At 31.6% G+C, this 18,844-nt stretch overlaps 3 protein-coding genes across 4 annotated transcripts in view; 1 reads left to right on the top strand and 2 right to left on the bottom strand.

Moving 5' to 3' along the window:
* Nucleotides 1-5,417, bottom strand: part of LOC108686804 — a 6,829-nt gene extending 1,412 nt beyond the window's left edge. Inside the window, exons 1-5 of one of the 2 annotated variants that reach the window (XM_018192274.1) lie at nt 5,162-5,417; nt 3,935-4,174; nt 2,173-2,322; nt 1,849-2,068; nt 1,134-1,229 (exon numbers count right to left, since the gene is read on the bottom strand). In XM_018192274.1, coding sequence (XP_018047763.1) covers nt 1,138-1,229; nt 1,849-2,068; nt 2,173-2,322; nt 3,935-4,174; nt 5,162-5,383 — 924 coding nt within the window. In that variant the 5' untranslated portion in view covers nt 5,384-5,417 and the 3' untranslated portion in view covers nt 1,134-1,137. Of the gene's footprint in view, nt 1-1,133; nt 1,230-1,848; nt 2,069-2,172; nt 2,323-3,934; nt 4,175-5,161 lie in introns of those variants that run through there. The other variant, XM_018192273.1, reaches the window with a different exon arrangement.
* Nucleotides 5,418-6,530: 1,113 nt separating this feature from the next.
* LOC108686801 (60S ribosomal protein L31) lies at nt 6,531-9,113 on the bottom strand. Its single transcript, XM_018192267.1, has 3 exons — nt 9,043-9,113; nt 7,017-7,244; nt 6,531-6,719 (listed from the first exon to the last, which is right to left on the bottom strand). The coding sequence occupies exons 2-3, from the start codon at nt 7,235-7,237 to the stop codon at nt 6,569-6,571; spliced, it is 372 nt and encodes a 123-aa protein (XP_018047756.1). The 5' UTR covers nt 7,238-7,244; nt 9,043-9,113; the 3' UTR covers nt 6,531-6,568.
* Nucleotides 9,114-13,149: 4,036 nt separating this feature from the next.
* LOC108686792 (THO complex subunit 2) overlaps nt 13,150-18,844 on the top strand; it is a 49,225-nt gene continuing 43,530 nt past the window's right edge. The window contains exons 1-8 of the mRNA XM_018192259.1: nt 13,150-13,339; nt 13,474-13,517; nt 15,170-15,261; nt 15,362-15,475; nt 16,075-16,190; nt 16,267-16,397; nt 16,558-16,937; nt 17,204-17,382. Of these exons, the coding sequence (XP_018047748.1) occupies nt 13,275-13,339; nt 13,474-13,517; nt 15,170-15,261; nt 15,362-15,475; nt 16,075-16,190; nt 16,267-16,397; nt 16,558-16,937; nt 17,204-17,382 (1,121 nt within the window). The 5' untranslated portion in view covers nt 13,150-13,274. The remainder of the gene's footprint in view (nt 13,340-13,473; nt 13,518-15,169; nt 15,262-15,361; nt 15,476-16,074; nt 16,191-16,266; nt 16,398-16,557; nt 16,938-17,203; nt 17,383-18,844) is intronic.

Below are 18,844 nucleotides of genomic sequence, written 5' to 3'. Positions count from 1 at the left end.
ATATATATATATACACATATATATATATATATCAATAGCAGTGAGCACTCGTAAACTGAGTTCGCTGAACGCAGCCTATATTCGTTTTCTTCATATTTTCTGGTGTGCTCGGCACTTCCTAGTATACAATATCCTAGTATACAATATACAATATTAATATTCGTTATATTACAATAAAAAATGTAAATATTTATATTTTTTACTAATTCTTACTATGAATTCTATAAATCTAGAAGGATTTGTGGAACTTCGAGCTAAAATAAATTATTCTAAGTTTAGTATCAATAGATCTTTCAGAAGGTGATTACTTCATGTAATTCAACTCTTTTGTGATTTTGGTGACAAATTAATGTGAAAATGAAATTTTCATTTGCTAAATAAATAGATATATTCCTCATTTATGGAGTTCAGCAAAAATTCAATAAGGGCGCAAGCATTATATATTGAATTACGTATACAGATCAAATGCATCCTTCACATCATGTTTCAATGAATTTATAAAAAATTAAAAGAAACCGGAAGCTTGACTACGCAAAAATTTGAAAGTCTAAAAAGAGTGTCATCAAGACAACGAAATCAATGTGCTTGCAATAGTGAATGCTAATTCTCAGATTAGTTCAAGATGTGAGTCAGACATTAATAAAAGAAGCATATTACGAATTCTTGTTAAACATAAATTCCATCCAATTCGATCAGTATCGCATTAACCTTCATCAGAATGTACACGGTATGAATTTGAAAATCGTGTTACGTTTTTTTTGTCAGTGAATGCAGCATCAAATGCACATTAACAATTTTTTTTTCTTCATTATTTTTTTTTTTCATTAATTTTCGATGAAGCAAGTTTTATTAATTATAGTCTTGTAAATTTGCATAATATGCATTATGCTGGTCCTCTGATGAGAATCCAGAGAGTTAAGAGAAACTGATCATCAATGACAGTCGGTAAATGTATGGTGCGGTATCATAGGCGACAAATTAATCGGTCCATATTTCATCAACGGAACACTTAATAGCATAAAATATATATGATAACTTTATACGCAACCATCTCAGAATTTTATTAGAAGATATACAATTGAACATTCGCCGAGTAATGTGATATTAACGATATCAACACGATGGATGCTCCGCATATTATGAATGTAGAGTAAGAGCTACACTCAATAAAATCTTCCCAAATCGATGGATAGGACGCGGTGGGCCGATTTCGTGGCCAGCTCGTTCACCTGACATAAAATTGTTCAACTTTTTTTTATGGGGAACATTAAAAAACATTATATACCAGGAAGTACCGATTATATTGGGAAATATGAAACAACGAATTATTGTAGCATATGCAACAATCAATTCGAAAATGTTAAGAATGTATATGCTTCAGGAATTCAACGATTGCAGTGTTGCATTGATGTAAATGGACATCACTTCGAGCATTTCTTGTGACGTAAGAATCATTGTTTTACTTTTTTATTTAATGACGAATGATTTTTATTATAGATCATTGAAATCATCTAAACACCCGCTATTACACTAAGATCAAAAAAGTAAAGCATGATATTTAAAAAAATGGAGGTAACCTTGAAATCTCTGAAGATTTCAAGGCCTCCACCTAGAAAAATTATTATCAACATATAATATATTAGGATCCTGTTAATACCGTACAATTTTTATAATTACAATATTTTCATCTTTAAAAATAACGGAGATATTCAAGGTGGACAAAATTATTGCCCCACTCCGTATAATATAATAAATTAGAGAGCAAATACTTATAAAATTTATCTTCTTTCATCTCTAAATCGTAGTTGACAGCTTTCTTAATTCTAGACACTATAATCTCTTTTTTACCTGCGTTTACATTGGCGTGGAGAACATCCGGTTCCTTGAGAAAGTCGTATTGTTTCACAGCGGAATACCAATAAGACGCGACTTCCTGTCCCGTGATGTCGCCAGGTACCGCACCACCAGGACGACAATAAAGATTGTGACCTACATTCCGATCATTTTTATAATAGAATGTGTTCGTGTGCGCCAAATGATTTGCCCATGATTGAGCGTACTCGCACAACTGCAACACGTTGAGTAATAACATATATAAGTATATACGTTAAATATAAATATCATTTAAGTTTATGACATGACTTTCGACCGTCATCATTCTTGTTTTATTACCTGCGGTGACATAGTCAACGGAGGTGCGTTATGCCGTTGCCGATAAACGTTGTGCCAGCAAAGACACTCGGTGATAAATTCGCTGTCGCGCCAATCAGTTTCCAAGTCACTCCTATCATATGTGATACTCATCGGTCGGTTGCTTAGTATCTGCAAGAAAATCTCTTGTGATACATGCAGGATCATTCCGCCATCTACGATTTACACGATATGTTGCGTGCGACATCATGCAATTCTGTTCTCATGTTTCGATTTAAGATGTTTGCTTTCTTCGAATATCCTTATAGAAATCCAATATTGGACAATTTAATATATTTAAAGTGAAAGATATTAATTAATTATCTATTTTAAACATTAAAAATACTATTGTTCAGTACTTATAATTAGTAATTAATCACTACCTTCCAGTATTAAATTTTTGTAAGAATGGCGCCATGAATCTTGAGATTTTTTAATTATAAAATGTAGATTCTTAAACTCTCGCGAATTTCTAAATTCACAGTTTTGGATAAATTCTCGAAATCTTATGTCCTTACGCGAGTCATATAAATCTTGGAATCATCGAACTTGCAAATATTGAAATTTATAATTTCTTTCGAATTTCTGTAGATTCCATTAATATCTAAATTCTTAAATTGAACTATACTTCTGAATAAATTCTTAGATATCTACATCTTTCATTTTAATTTTCTTTTAAAATTTAAAGGCCACTGTGGTATTCAGTCTTCAGACTCGGAGCATTGCATTTCAGATCTCAATATGAAGGAATCTTTAATTTGCGTGTAGAATTATTTCGTGCAAATGATCAAATCGAAAATTCGTTAGAATGAAAGTCAACTGAAAGAAAAATTGTATAGGTATAGACCAATGCAATGGTGCAATTTCCTAATTGTATTTATTATTCTACGGCATAGTGATGCATAGGAACCAAGACAACAGTATGCCGCTCCTGACTTTAAAGTTATCGACCCAAGTACTTTGCGCGCGTGCTCCTTCGCTCTTTTGATTTCATATTCCATTTCCGAAAACAGTCATACATCGAGTAAGCCAAGGACACAATGGAAATTATATTATTCCGCGAACCTGAGACGTATCCAGCGCATAACATTAATCTTTAATTGTCTGGATATACAAGAAAATATGATCTCACAGTTAATATCAACTTCACATTTCGCAATTATTCTAAAAATGACAGAATAATATTTAGATTTGATAATGCAGCATGACAATTTCTTATTTTTTTAGAATTATATTCAATGTAATCCTGATCTTTCAGAGTTAACATAATTTGGAATCCAAGTCATTAGATCATCTAGCAATTAAACGCGATTCTCAAGAGAAAAGAAAGAACTAAATAAAAAAGAAAGGAAGGAAGAGACTAAATTTTACAATAGTTATTAGAGGTGGCTCAATAACATAAAACATAAATAGGAAGAAGTATACAGCTACATACGCAAGATATTTTTTGCCAAAGTCATATATTTTAAAAATTAAATGTAAATGGCTTTCAGCCAAGTCTTGGCTATCATCAGTATCACAAAAGAATGCGAGATATTAAATAATAAAACGCTAATTAAGATATCGAAGTGAAGTTCGTATTCGCTTTGACAAAAAATATCTTGCGTATGTGGCTGTATGCTTTTTCCTTCTATTTAAGAGACTAAATTATTAAATGAATTTATCCAAAATCAAAATCATTTCACTTTAAATCGAATAAGACAATATCTTTCTGAGCGTGTATCATGAGATTTCCATCGTCTACCTTTTTCAGAAGTTTCGGTCGATTGTTCAATTGTTGTTGAGTTAGCTTGTAGTTTATCGAAGACGTGGTGGCTATGATGGGTAAATGACTATGATCAGTAATTCGATTCGTCTTGTATAATTTGCTCTGTTCTAGTCTCTTCTTAAGATTCTCCAAGGCCTTTGCCTCTTCGCGCTTTCTGGAGGGCGGCCAGTTTTCGCTCGAAGTGTGGATCATGGTGATTCCGGCACATGGTGAATCCTGACAGAGATCAAATTAAAAAATTTAAGACTTTTGTAGAGACACTGTTCATCTTAATTTATAATAATGTAAGACTTGTTCAAAAAACATAAATCCTTAAGAGTCACCAAGAAAAGAATCTCTTTTTGTTTTCCAAATGTAAAAAGAGAAGAGTTTAAAAGATCTATTTAAGAAATATATAAATTCACGACGAGAGAGAGAAGGAGGAAGGGAGGGAGGGAAAGTGGAAGGAAAAGAGGAAGGGAGGGAGGAAAAGTGAAAGGAAGAGAGAGAGGAAGAGAGAGAGAGAGAAGCTACGAAAGTTGAATGAAATGTCTAATTTCCAAATAAATGAATAAATATTAATTTAATATAATTAAATATTGAAGATAATGATAAAATATTGAAGATAAATTAATAGTAATAAATATTCATAAATTAATTATAACTCAGAAATTTATAAATTAATGTCGCGCGTATAAAGTTGCATTATTACAAAAACTACGTAGTATTTATATACATATATATATATATATATATATACCTACTAATAAAACAGATTAAAAAAAACATCAAAGAGAATATATGTAATTTTATGTAATATAGCGTTGTGATGTGTAATCCAAAATGCTTTGAAATTATTAAAACAAAAAATAATTGATATGCACAGATGTACACAGAATAAGATTTTTTATATTTTTCCTAGGTTGTCAACTTTCAAGTTAAAGAAAGAAAAATATGAGAAGAAAAATATGAGAGTATCTGAAGCTCTGCTTTTCCAATGCAATGTTAATTTTAAGATAACGCGAATCCTGAGCCAGTGTCTCTCTTTCTGATTATTAATGAGCATTTGTGAAATCGAAATTCTCGTGCTCCACCGAATTGACAGGGCGATTTTTCGCGGAGAAACTTGTCTGAAAAGCTTGTCTGAGACTAAATGAAGGCCCTAGAATGAAGGAGAAACGTGGACAATCACGATTCCAAGAGACTCCAATTTGGATGACCAACCTTGGAATGATTGCTGTTGGGAAAATTAAAGTCCAGGTGTGCGGCTTGGCTGAGCAACCGTCGGCTCGCGGGGCACCGATTACGATTGATCATCTCCTTCTGCATCGCATATTCGATGAAGTAGCTCTCATATTCGGACGCGTTGTCGTGCTGCGGCAGGAGTTCGGCAGTCTCCTCCGCTTCCGCAGTGCCGTACGCGCGGCTCATCTCGCGCAGCTCCATCGCGGACGGTGCACCTCGCACCACAACACCGCGATCCACGGTCGTGCCGGAGGCGCCGTCAGGCGCATACTGATCAGACCGAGCCTCAGGTCTCAGGGCCTCAGCCAATCGCGCAAAACCACGAGCGCGACTCGTGACCCGCGATATACCTAACTGCACAGTGCCGCTAAACTGTGGATGTACGTATGCGCGCCAAGTTCATTGCCATTCGCCTCACGCCTGCGAAGTCCTGTATGCAGTATGATACATTGACATACAAATTGTTTATAATACCTACCTACATGCTATTTACATGAATCTTCCAGTTAATGAGATGCTAAAAATTAGACATATAAAGTGAATTCACTTCAGATCTGAAGTAGTTGGCTGATGTTATGATATGCAAAATTAATATTAATTTTCCTTTGGAAAAGAATAATGAAATGGATATGTAATATTCTATGTCATATTCATTTTTTGTCATCATTGATTGATAGCGCTACCATTATAATTGCTCTTTTTTTCTTTTTAATGAGATTTGTAAATTACATAATTAACAGTTACATGATAAAATAGTGACATTTGGTATAAATTGAAATATTTGGTAAAAATTGAAATACTTGTTTTATATCTTCGATGCATTTTTTTAAAATTAATATCAGTTATCCTTCTTCTCATAGTACAAAAATTTGTGCAGAGCACTGATCAATTTTAACAATAACTCATCAATAACTACAATTTACATCTACGTATTTGAATAAGCAATTTTGACAATTATGAGATAAATATATCTATAATAAAATAAAATGAGATATATAATCTCAATCCCCTTTTTGTGAATTATTTGTATGTTGCTAATGATTAATATGTTGAAGATGTGTTATTCCTCTCTTTTCTGCATAATTTTCAATTCTTTATTCAAATTAAATATGAAAATAAATAATTAAAAAAAATACTGTAAAAAAAGAAAATCAGATAAAATGATATAATTTTTAAAAGAAATAAATATCAAAAAAATATCATCAAAGACAAACAAAATCCTAATTTAAATATTTTCCATAATATAAAAAAATATTTTGGAAGTTGATAAAATGGAAATAAAACATTGTAAATTTTATTATCGTGCAGGATATATGGATTCAAGATAAATATATAATAAGAGAAATACTTGCGAGTTCAGTTCATTATTTATTATACAGAAATACATTAATCTTGGCTAGCATCTACATTTTCAGTTTGGAGTCCCTTGAATGACGAAACAGATATATATGTTACAAGAGTATACAACTTATTTGCAGAGTCCTCATCATCATTCCTCCTCCTGCTTAATCTTACACGAACTCTGAAAGGAACATTTCTGGAAAAAAAAAAAGAAATAATGTATGATATATCTCAAAATAATTTTTTCATATATAGAATCAATATTTTTGTAACTGCATAAAAAATATAAGTTATATTAAATTGAAAAATTTTCTCATATATATTAAAAGATGTTCAGTAATGACTGACTATTCAATATATGATAATTAAATCTATATTAATGATTAAGAAGTTATATTTGAATGAATTATAATCAAAGAATTTCTTGATTATAAAATAATAATAAACTTGAAACTCTTCAGTGATTTTGTTGAAAGCTTTTATTGAAAGATACCTGATGCCTTTTGACCACAATTGCTTATTGAGACGCGTATCTATCCTAACATCAGGTGTACCCATCTGCTTTTCTGCAAACTTCCTGATCTCTTTGATGGCTCGTGGAGCACGTTTCTTAAATCCAACACCATGAAGGCGCTTGTGAAGATTCACAGTGTATTCACGAGTCACTACCTCGTTGATAGCACTCTTTCCCTTCTTTTCAGAAGTCTTAGCCATTTTTCACCTGTAATTATGAAATTACATTATAAAAACAAATGTACATGATTGTACATATATATTAGGAAAGTTCATGTTGTTTTTCTCCTTATAAGCATCTCTTGAAAAAATGATACAAAGTTTCCATGGTATTTAATATAACTATGAGTGCGTTTCAAATTATACATGAAGCACATGATGTATCGTTTTATCCTTCTTTATTAATTGGTAAACAATAAAAAGAATAAATGCATTATGCACTTCATGCATAACTCGGAACGCATATATTTGAGCAATTGTCTCATGAAAAAGATTCACATTAAAAATATCTTAAATTGAATAAAATATAAACCTGCACATCTCATGCATACAACAAATTCGTAACTATTTAATTTATTGTAACTATTATATTTATACTTGAACTTAATGTCCATAGCATTGAATGAGTTTGTAACAAACTAAGAGTACTTAGTTACAAACTTAGTTACAAACTAAGATGACTGATACAAAAAATCAGGATATCTATCAGGGAACAAATCAGAATAGATTTCAATCAAAATTATTAAATTATTCTATAGATTTTTATTGTGTTTTTTAGGAAAAAATAGAATAATTCCGATCCGAATTCATTCTGAAATATTCCATAATAAATACAGGACACCTATGAAATGGATATCTACTTTTTTTGTCAAAATAGGAAAATATACAAAATATGTTTTAAAACTTTACTTTTCTGAGTTACTGATTTTCTATGGCAATCAGGACATTTCATCTATTTAAAAAAATCAGAACGCTTTCAAAATCAAGATGCTAAATCCTACTAAATCAAGATAGATGATAATTCTAGTATAATAGTTGCTTTCTATTTACATCAATTCATTCTCAGACAATTATCACTTGTGACATCATAATTCAGTTAAATGCATGTTCCTTTTGCAGTCTGATAAATGAGATTCAATTGAGTTTCTACAATCTGCAAAAGATTGAGACCGTGTATTTTAAACCTATTCTACAATATGCTCTTTGTTTCTTGTTTCTTGTTTTTTTATCTTTTGCTTTTTTCTCCTTTGCAATTGTTTTATCGACATGTATTTCTTGTTTTGTTATTATTTGTATTTCTTTTCTTCATTAGTTCATTAACTTTTATCTCAGACAATATAAAACAAAAAACCGGATAAGAAGCAAAAACATAAGATGTAAAAAAATTGCAGAAAACAGAAAACAAAAAGCACATTGTAGAATAAGCTTTAGCGAATCTTGATAAACTCACTTTCAAAATGAGGTTATGAATCTGTGTTGACATGTGATACTTTTTTACCAAAGTAAGCAAGAAACGACATTAATCTAAGTATGAAATATTCAGCTCACTTCAGACTCAATTTCACTTGTGTGTAAATGAAAAGCAACTAATAACGAGCAACATAAACGTAATCATGATGTAATTCAGTCGTGTCTTCTTCTTAATTAATAGCATCTGCTTCTAGGAACAAGTCTTTAAAAGTCAATACTAGAAGTCAGATCACATTTCAAAACAGAATACACAAAAACAAATTTGAACCGATGCTCATTCAAAGCCGGTCACACTTTCCAAAAATGTTAATACAACACTCCAACCGAAGTATGTCCGTCCCAACCAAGCGATCTCGAGTCTCGAGACATAAGTGATTATTTTCGAATAACGGCCAAACGGATCAGATATGATAATTACTTGGGCATTAATTTATGAGAGGAAGATTTATCAAATAATATTTTATACGATTTAAATGCTCGTCAATAATATAGGATAAGATGTTTAAGGATTACAATTTACGAAAAATCATAACTACCTTCTCCGTGCGCTATTTAACCAGAAAGAATCAAGCAATCAAGTATCATTTTCCGCCGTTCCTAAAGTCAGTTGAGCGAGTTCAAGACGGCAAAATGACTAGGGCATGCAACGGTAGGACCGATTGAATATGATTGGTTGGATCTATAAATAACAACCAATTATGCTCTCTTACTTGGCGAGCAGGCTAATCGCTTTGTCGACTTGATGCACCCATTAGAGGATCGATTCTGTATCTTGAAAATTGTGAGGTGAAAATTATAAGAGTGAGCGAATTTACTAGAATACTGATTATTGGTCTAAATACTTAGTGCTCGTTTTTATAATTTTTACCTTGTTTGAAGATACAGAATTGATCTCTAGGTCTGTTTTTAATATATATTGTTCGTTTTATCTCTCGGGAATTGCTCCGAATAAACCCAGCTTACTTGAAATATAAAGACCATTCTGCATTGGTCATATCGTAGCATCGGAAGCGTTATAAGCATCATGCGACTTTAAATTGGATCTACATTAGTTGCAAGTCGATCGCAAATTTATTGACAACCTAATGAAGCGTTGATATCAAAATGGGGACTTCAGATTGGCTGTCGCAACAAACTTGTGATCGGCTTGCTACTAATGTAGAACCTTCTTAAAGTCGCATGATGCTTACAACGCTATGATACGACTAATGTAGAATGACCTTAAAGTTTGTTCGCGTCGCATGCTCCAAATTAATTCAGAGAGCACTTGGTGGCATATACAGGTGGCGGTTGGAGCAATTGCATTCATGTGCCAATGTTCAGTGACGAACGGATTTAGGGCAAGGATGTGTTCCATTTCACGCATGATTTGTTCTTATTTAATATTTGGTGAATAACAAGGATAAATGATACATTATGCGTGAAACAGAACGCAACCCAAAGATTTGTTCGCGTCGCATGCTCCAAATTAACCTAGAGAGCACTTCGATCACTGATAAGGTGGCGGTTGGAGCAGTTTGTGTGCTCCAATATTTAGTGACACGAACGGATTTAGAGGTTTGTTCGCGGCGTGTGCTCCAACATGCCTAACATGCTCTAATACGTTCGCGTCATCAAAACTAATATGGCGACTAAATGTTCGCGTCGCCTCAAAGCATACACCATGAATCAATTAAGAGCACGCTCCATTTGCCTCATCTTAGAAGGTGATACGATTGGGGCATGTTACACACGCATGCATAATAGTTGAAAACGTTTTGCATTGAAAAAAAATTTCAGATTCATTTTGTATAAAAATACATTTAATAAATGTTTTAATTTTTGATATAAATATAAAAATATAATATAACAATATATAGTATTGGGAGTACAAATTATTAGGTGTACAATTTTGCTTCCGCCGTTTTTTTCCGAAATTCGAGGCTTTATTGTAAAAAACTGGTTATACATTTATGATTCAAAGTATTATCCATCGCTGGCCACTACTTTCTCCCATCTTTCGGGTAACGTACGAATCCCGCGTCGAAAAAACTGGTCATCTTTTGAGGCTATCCACGAATCCAATTTTTTACTTCTTCATAACACCGGAAGTGCTGGTCAGCCAGGCCGTGTGCCATTGATCAAAACAAGTGATAGTCAGAGGGAGCAACATCTGGAGAATACGGCGGATGGGGTAGGACTTCCCATTTCAACGTTTCCAAGTATGTCTTGACTACTTTCGCAACATGAGATCGAGCATTGTTATGCTGCAAAATCACTTTATCGTGTCTCTCATTGTATTGCGGCCGTTTGTCTTTCAATGCTCGGCTCAAACGCATCAATTGCGTTCGATACCGATCGCCTGTGATTGTTTCAGTCGGTTTTAACAGTTCATAATACACTACGTCGAGCTGGTCCCACCAAATACAGAGCATGACCTTGGAGCCGTGAATATTCGATTTGGCCGTCGACGTGGAAGCATGGCCGGGAACTCCCCATGATTTTCTACGCTTGGGATTATCGTAATGAACCTATTTTTCGTCCCCAATCACAATGAGATGCAGAAATCTCTTCCGTCTTTGCCTTTGTTTGTTTGCTTGTGAACAGCTGCTTGGCAAGCAGCTGTTCACAAGCAAACAAACACCGTTCAACATCTCTCGGCTTCAATTCGTACGGCACTTAATTTCCTTGCTTCTGAATCATTTCCATGGCTTTGAGGCATTTTGAAATGGCTTGTTGAGTCACTCCCAATGATCGTGTCAATTCTTCTTGATTTTGACACGAGTCTTGCTCAAGTAATGCCTCCAATTCTGCATCTTCGAAAACCTTTTCTCTTCCATCGCTATGCCGGTCTTCGACATCAAAATCACCGTTCTTGAAGCATTGAAACCACTCACGACACGTTCTTTCACTAATAGTGGCCTCATCATAAATATTTGAGAGCATATTCGATGAGCCTCAGCCGCAGATTTCTTCATATTGAAGCAAAAAATTAAAACCTCCCACAAATGACGAGAATTTGGCTCGTAAACTGACATTTTCAATCGAGAATAACTTTATGATGCAGACACAAATCGACTGATGTTTCTATGGGGTTATGTTGACAGATGCCCAAGTTTATTGTATGACGTCTATGATCTATTTATTTCGACCACCACTTACCGCTAAAGCCATCTATAGGAAAACGACGGAAGCAAAGTTGTACACCTAATATAATATAATTTTTATATAGAAAAGTAAGTTCATGTAAATGCAATACAATAAATTAAAATGTCAAGGCTTTTTAAAAAAAGCAAATGTAGTAATTAATAAAATTCGTTTTTTATTACATTCGTATAACACTATGAATTTCAAACGTTTCAACTTACAAAGTTTTCATCATTGATAATAAAGAAAACATATTTATGTAATCCCATCCAACGAATTAACATATGATACATAATAAACATCATTATCGCTCTAGACTAATCTTATTTAGTTATTCCTGCATTAAGATATTACGGATCGAAATAAGTATCAGAAGTTTGAAAGTCCATAATTGTAAAATTGTATTTAATTCTTCGATTGTTATCGAGAATCAACTTAATCAACAATTTCATATAAAACGTCATTCTAAACGAGGATTTCTTCAATTATTCTATATTCTGTATAATATTAGTCAATTTCTGATTAAAAAATTATTATATTTAATTCAATATTGATGAGAATTTATTTTTCACTTACGTTAATTTATATTCCATCGAGGATTTAATCCGGATTAGAATGAAATTATTTGAGATTAGAAAAAGAACCAACTACAGTCGAGTATTCCCCTGTTCGTCGAACTAGAAAATAGGCCATTAAAACAACCACTCAGCGCTGTTCCGCATTTGATGTTGCGGAATAGCGAGTGCGTCATTGTAATAAATCGTCGTATTTTGAGAGATTAAAATAATTTGATGCTGATTGATAGAATTGCGTAATATCGAGACGAATGAAGCAAAATGACAAAATCTGAGTGCATAAATATAGATACCAAGATAAAAAAAACAATGATGCATTACGTGCAATGATGATGCGATTTCAGTGTGCTCTTTTCCGCACTTTTCCATCACGCCAGTTTTGTGTACTATGTTCATACGATGCGGAAAAATGATAAGTAAATGAATAAATGAATAAATGCGTTGAAACAGTTCAAAAAATTGAGATTGTATTATGAGATTGTAAATATTAATTGTAAAACATTAAATACTGCAACAGTGATAATTGTTTTTACAATTCGAAAAATTATATTTCATTTTAATAAGCAAATTATTGACATGAAGATAATAGTTTTGAAATTAATTATATTCATGCTGAATACATCTTTGATGCATCATATGAACACAAATTGCATGATGGAAAAGAGGAATAGCGTTGATTGGTTGCTTCAATGATGCATTCTGTATTCCGCAGTCCGGACAGTTCCAGGACCGTGTGATTGCACCTTTAAGATATATCCATACACACTTGCATAACTGCGTAAAGAAAATTATCCAATCTCATTTCTCTTAAGTCCAATGTTCACAATGCTAGAACTCGATCCGAGTTCTAACATCGTGGACATTGGGCTTGAAGATTCGGGTCATATTTTGTGGACTTCGAGGACGCACTCATTATTAGCTTCGGTATAGCCTGGCATAGCCGTAGTGGCGAATGGAAGGGAAAAATACTTACTCTCTCCCTATTAACCTGCGATGTCGAGTTGATTTTTAATTCCCGGTGCACGCTCGAAGCTCCATTTTTTTTTAAACGGACCAGAGCGCTGAATATGGCCAGCAAAGTATGGCATACAGAATTGTGGAAGTCATGGGATAAGCATGGGAAAAATGATTTGTAAGTGGTGTTGTTTGCGCGTCGCCTAGTCGACGCGATCGACACGGTGCATTGCTGGTCGCGAAAACACTTATCTTCTCCCCGTTAACTCGCTCTACTGAAGACTTAATTTGTCAATTCACGACTGTTTGCAGCCTCAAGCTAATCAAGCACAAATTTAAGGAAGGCAACACACCAGGTAATAAGGCAATGAGTACATACTCTGAACGCGTTCAGAGCCAGCATGCCGATCCGCTTTATGTATCCAACAAGCGACACATAAGACACGGTGTGACACAATGAATCATATGCTTGTTTGCCAATGTTAAACAAAGAAAGATGATATGATCACTGTGATTATTCCTGCATACACAAGCACAACTTTCCTTATATATCTCTTAGCATACGTACATGTTCTATGTATTGCTTACATGTTCTATGTATTGCTTATCTCAGCATAATGCAGCATTTTATGTATTTCGATTTCATGATACAATTATCAATTTTTTATTCATTTATTTATTTATGAATTATATGTACTCTTGAATAGTATCTCAAATAGGGCTGAAAATACCTGTAATTTTTTCTTTCTGTTTGAATCTTGTTTTTCTGTTTAATTTACTTAATCTACTTTGCATTTTATTGTACAGATCATTTATATAATGATTTATGCATAATATGACCAGATGTTTTGCTTTTAGTACAACAGTCCGTTTTCAAGGTAATCGTTTTACTGTCCTGCGAATATTTAAAAATATAAAAAAATAATTGCACTATTTTTTAAAAACGAATTATTATTAATTTACCTTTAATGCTTTTGAGACTTCTACTGGTACTTTCTATACAAAAGCTATATAAAAGTATTTGACAGGTTATCACCATGTTCAGATGTCTCCATTAGAATACAGTGTTTTATATACATTGTAATTTATCAGTTCATCAGTTTGATATTATATTTATCTTTATATTATTATATATCTAAATATGATATTTATCTTTATGTTCATTTATATTCTCTTCTATCCTTTAATATAAAGTATCTTGCTTTGAAAAAATATCTGGTCACATTAATTACACAGATATACAAAATAAAATTTAATGTTTGCTCCAGACCATAGTATTCTTATGTACATTGACATTCTGAAATTACAAATTCAATGTCTAAATTGCTTTATTGAGTCATAATTTTTTCAATGGAAAATAACATAATTTTCTAGTACTTTCAGAACCACTTACAGTCTTTTAATATACAAGCTAAAGTAAAAGAAAATAAATTCAACAATATGCAAGTTTATAAAGTCGATATATAAGCTGATTAAAACAGATGGAAGTTATTTTCTATTGATAAAATTATGACATAATGGAGCATTGAATTCGGTCTCAGAGCATCAAAATACATAATAATAATCTATACTTGGATCAAAAGAAAATTTTTGTATATGTGATATATAAAACAGTTACAATGATTTGCATATTGAAATAACGTTACAATGATGAATTTTTTTGTTTTTTTGCACTGAGATTTTGTAAAGGAAATAGGAATCAAAAGTATATATGTTAGTTTATAAGTTTTCATTTTATATTTATATTTACTATTCTTCTACATATATGTGTAACGTTTTATATTTAAGTTATGAGTATTTTTCAGTTGACCCGGTTGATACAGTGTAATATTGTGAATCATCATATCATTCTTGTTATTTGCAGTGTTAAACAAGAATGAAATAATTCATTATGTTACATCACGTCAACCATATCTCTTGCTTGAAAATTTTCTATATTATTTGATTATATAATTGTGACATTATATATTTTGATGAAGGATTTTTATTATTATTTTTTTTTTTATAGAATGGAGACGCGGATTATACGAATTAATATCAAATGGAATCCATGGAAACGTAAAAAAGGACATTGTAGTTCAGACATTAGGTGAACTTACGGTATGACAAGATTCTTTTTATTATCTTAAACTTTGTACAAAATTGTATCGAAATTAAATGGTATTGTAATAATATATTAACATGTATAATTTATTTGTAGAGTTTTGATGGTTCCATACCATCTGCAATAGTGGACATATTTACTTTAATTGATGCAGAAGCTCATAATGAAGAAAGGAGTAACTTTTATTATATTGTGAAAGAGTCTGAGAAGGTATAAGATATACATTTTTATATTTAATATTTTCTACTATACAGGGTGTAACTGAAATAACACCCTAATTATATAATTATTCCTAATAAAAAAACTGAGTCGAAAAGTCCTCTATCATTTTGCATTTTTCGTAATATTTTTTTTTAGTCACCTAATGAGCAAAATGTCGAAAATCGATGTAAGATAACTTTAAAATATATTTAAAAGTTCATTAAGAAACACCTTCAAAATATTCTACAGAGAACACTGAAAGATCTTGAAATGATCCTATACATCGATTTTATCCATTTATTTGGCAAATCTTTAAAAACTTATATCTCGTTAATTATTGTAAAAATTACAAAATGGTAGAAGATTTTTCGACTCAGTTTTTTATTAGGAATAAATAACTATATGATTAATGGGCGTTATTTCAAATACATTACGTATATCTAATATATACGAAAAAAGAAAAAAAGGTTGACATGATTAGCAGAGCTAAAATGGCACTATCGGTGATTCTAATATTATAATATTCGGAGTTATTACTTTTCATTTATTTTAATTAATTAAGCTCAAGTTTCAGTATGTTACCTTAACTTCTTATTTATTCTCTACAGTTTTTGACCGATAGAATATTGAAAGAACGTTTAGAGATTGAAACTTTACAAGATGTAGGGACATTGAAAAACAAAAATTTTCAAACCAAGTTTATAAAAGTAAAAACCAAGTTATAGTAAGTATTTTCTCATCAATTTATATAAAGCTTGTATAGAGTAAATAAGTTTCTTATAGTCTGCTTATCTTTGCAGTTATAAACAAAGGAAATTTAATTTATTTCGTGAAGAGAGTGAGGGCTATTCCAAGCTCATTGTAGAATTAAATCAAGAACGTCCAGATAGTGAGGTGGCGTCGACATTGGAAATTGTTAAATCTCTTATTGGTATGAATAACTAGTTAATGTTTTTATTGCAAGTACAAATATCGCTTTTCTCAGAGGTCTATATGTTGCAAGAGTTATATAGTTTTAATAAAATTTAATAAAAACAAAAATTTATGAGTAATTAAGTTAAAGGAAAAAGTACATGATATTGTCCTTACAGGTTATTTCAATCTTGATCCTAATAGAGTACTCGATATCTTATTAGAAACCTTTGAAAACCGACCACAAGATGATGCTCTATTTATTCCCTTAATACGTTCATACATGAGCGATCAGCAGGTACTTTGTGAAGTGTTAGGATTCAAATATTGCTCCACCATCAACGCCACGCCATTCTCGCTGCAGAAAGTTACCGCGTTAATGCTGCAGCATGGTGTGATTAAACTGGATGATATATTACCTTGGCTAGTACCAGACGATAAAATTATCATATCAGATCACGAGCAGGTGATGAAGCAGGCCAAGGAATACGTGCGGAAAATGAGTGTGATCTCAACAAAAGACAAAGAGGATATTGTAGAAGAGAAGGAAAACGCACAAGTAATGAACAAAAAGAAATTTTACAAATTATTTTTGTCACAAATTTGAGTTTAGCAAAAAAATTGGTGAAACGTGACTAGTGAAAGAATACATCTACGTATATTCAAAATTTATAATAATTTGCAAATAAATTTTTTAATTAGACTTAATAAAACTGTGTATTTTTGAAAAAAAAATGCCAATTTAAAGTCGTATATAAGATTTAATTTTTTTTTAGCAATTATCTTTAATTAATTGTTCATATTTTGATTTCTTCCGTTTTAAAGGACAAATATACAAGCAATCAAAAATTTGGATTATGTGAAGCGCTTTTGGAAGTTGGAGCTTGGGAAGTGGCACAAAGTTTATTCAATCGCTTGCCGGATTATTGTTTTACAGATCAACGTCCCATAGCTCTAGCATTGTGTAAAATGATTCAGGCTCTTGTTGAACCCGTATACAGAAAGTAAGTTATTAATGTACCTATTAGAGATGTGCAAATCAAAGTTTTTTTATGCCGAATTGAGTAGAATAAAATTTGTTTGAATTCAAATCAAACCAGATTGACAAAATTTTTCGAATCAAATTAAATTATATTGAATCATTAAAACATAATTTTTGACATATTATTAACATATATATTAAGTTAAATTTTATATAGATAATAAAATAGAGTCTGTACCGAAAAAAAAATGGGAAACCTAGAATTCTCATGGAATTTCTTTTTTTTACTCTTGTAAAATAAAATTTTTATGAGATTATACAAGAAAATTTTTGAAAATTAGTTTTGTAAATTCTTTGACAAAATCATTTTCTTGATTTTTTTTTGCTAATGCAATGAAAATGAAATTTCAACAATCCATTAATAATAAACATGACATACACATCCGCGCGCGCGCGCGCATGTGTTAGATTGACAAGAAACAAATTTTTTTAACTGGCCTCTCAACTCAAAAGCTTCTACTTCATTCCAAAAGAACATTTCTAAATTTTTATAAAAAAATATTAAAATATACGATTTTTAAATCGAAAGTTTCGATTTTCCTTGAAGCTCCTGAGTAATCATTACAGCCATTGAATCACGTCCATTGAATGACATCAGAAGCGAGAAATGACACATTAATTTTTATTACATGCTATTTATAAATAAAGACGTTTGGATTTTTGTTTATTTTCACTTACACATACCTTTATTACTTTTTACGATTATTTACTAACTGTCAGGGAAGATAAGCAGTTTTCGTTCATTTTTACAAATGTTTTAAAGCAATCTCATTATTTTGTTTTATCCAAATTGTTTTATAAATGACACGTAATAAAAATTAATTAATGTATAATTTCTCACTTCTGACGGTTCAATATGACTGTTGTGACTACTCAGGAACCTTAATACATGTTTGATTTGATGTAAAAATAGCTTAATCTGAATTTTAAACGTGATACTGTATGTTTTTTTTGGTCGTTGAACAACAATTCATTGATGCAACAATTCATTTAGTTCTGATATAAGCCTTAAGAAATAGAACTCGATTAATGTGAAAAAAATGACCAAATTTCGAATTCAAAGTCGATTTTGACAAGGTTCTAACCATTTAAAAGGATTACTTCCTTCAAATTGTAGGTCTTGTTCATTCAGAACAAGATCCAGTTGAAATTTTTCTGGGACCTCCTATCTTAAAAAGCCTTCAAAAGTTACATTTAACTGAATTATAAAACGTTTTTAAGGATAGAAAAAAATTTTTAGAGGTTCTAAAATATATCGCTTTGTGGTTTTGACATCTTCAAATTAAATGCCTCAATTTGACGATATAAAACTCTTGATTAGAAAATGAATACATAAAACAAAAAAAAAGATTTAATTAATTGAAATAAACTACATTAAATGTAAATTAAATCTTAATATTTTTTGATGAAAAATTTGAAAGTGT

Source organism: Atta colombica, unplaced genomic scaffold (genome assembly GCF_001594045.1).
Source record: "Atta colombica isolate Treedump-2 unplaced genomic scaffold, Acol1.0 scaffold19, whole genome shotgun sequence".
Lineage (NCBI taxonomy): Eukaryota > Metazoa > Arthropoda > Insecta > Hymenoptera > Formicidae > Atta > Atta colombica.
This window is presented reverse-complemented; position numbering and strand designations above follow the sequence as displayed.

Bases quoted from the DNA above. Each gene is read 5' to 3' on its own strand.
- LOC108686801 (XM_018192267.1), bottom strand. From the start codon at position 7,237: ATGGCTAAGACTTCTGAAAAGAAGGGAAAGAGTGCTATCAACGAGGTA. The intron at 6,720-7,016 runs GTATCTTTCAAT...TTTTTTTTCCAG, and splicing joins TTGTGGTCAAAAGGCATCAG to AAATGTTCCTTTCAGAGTTC.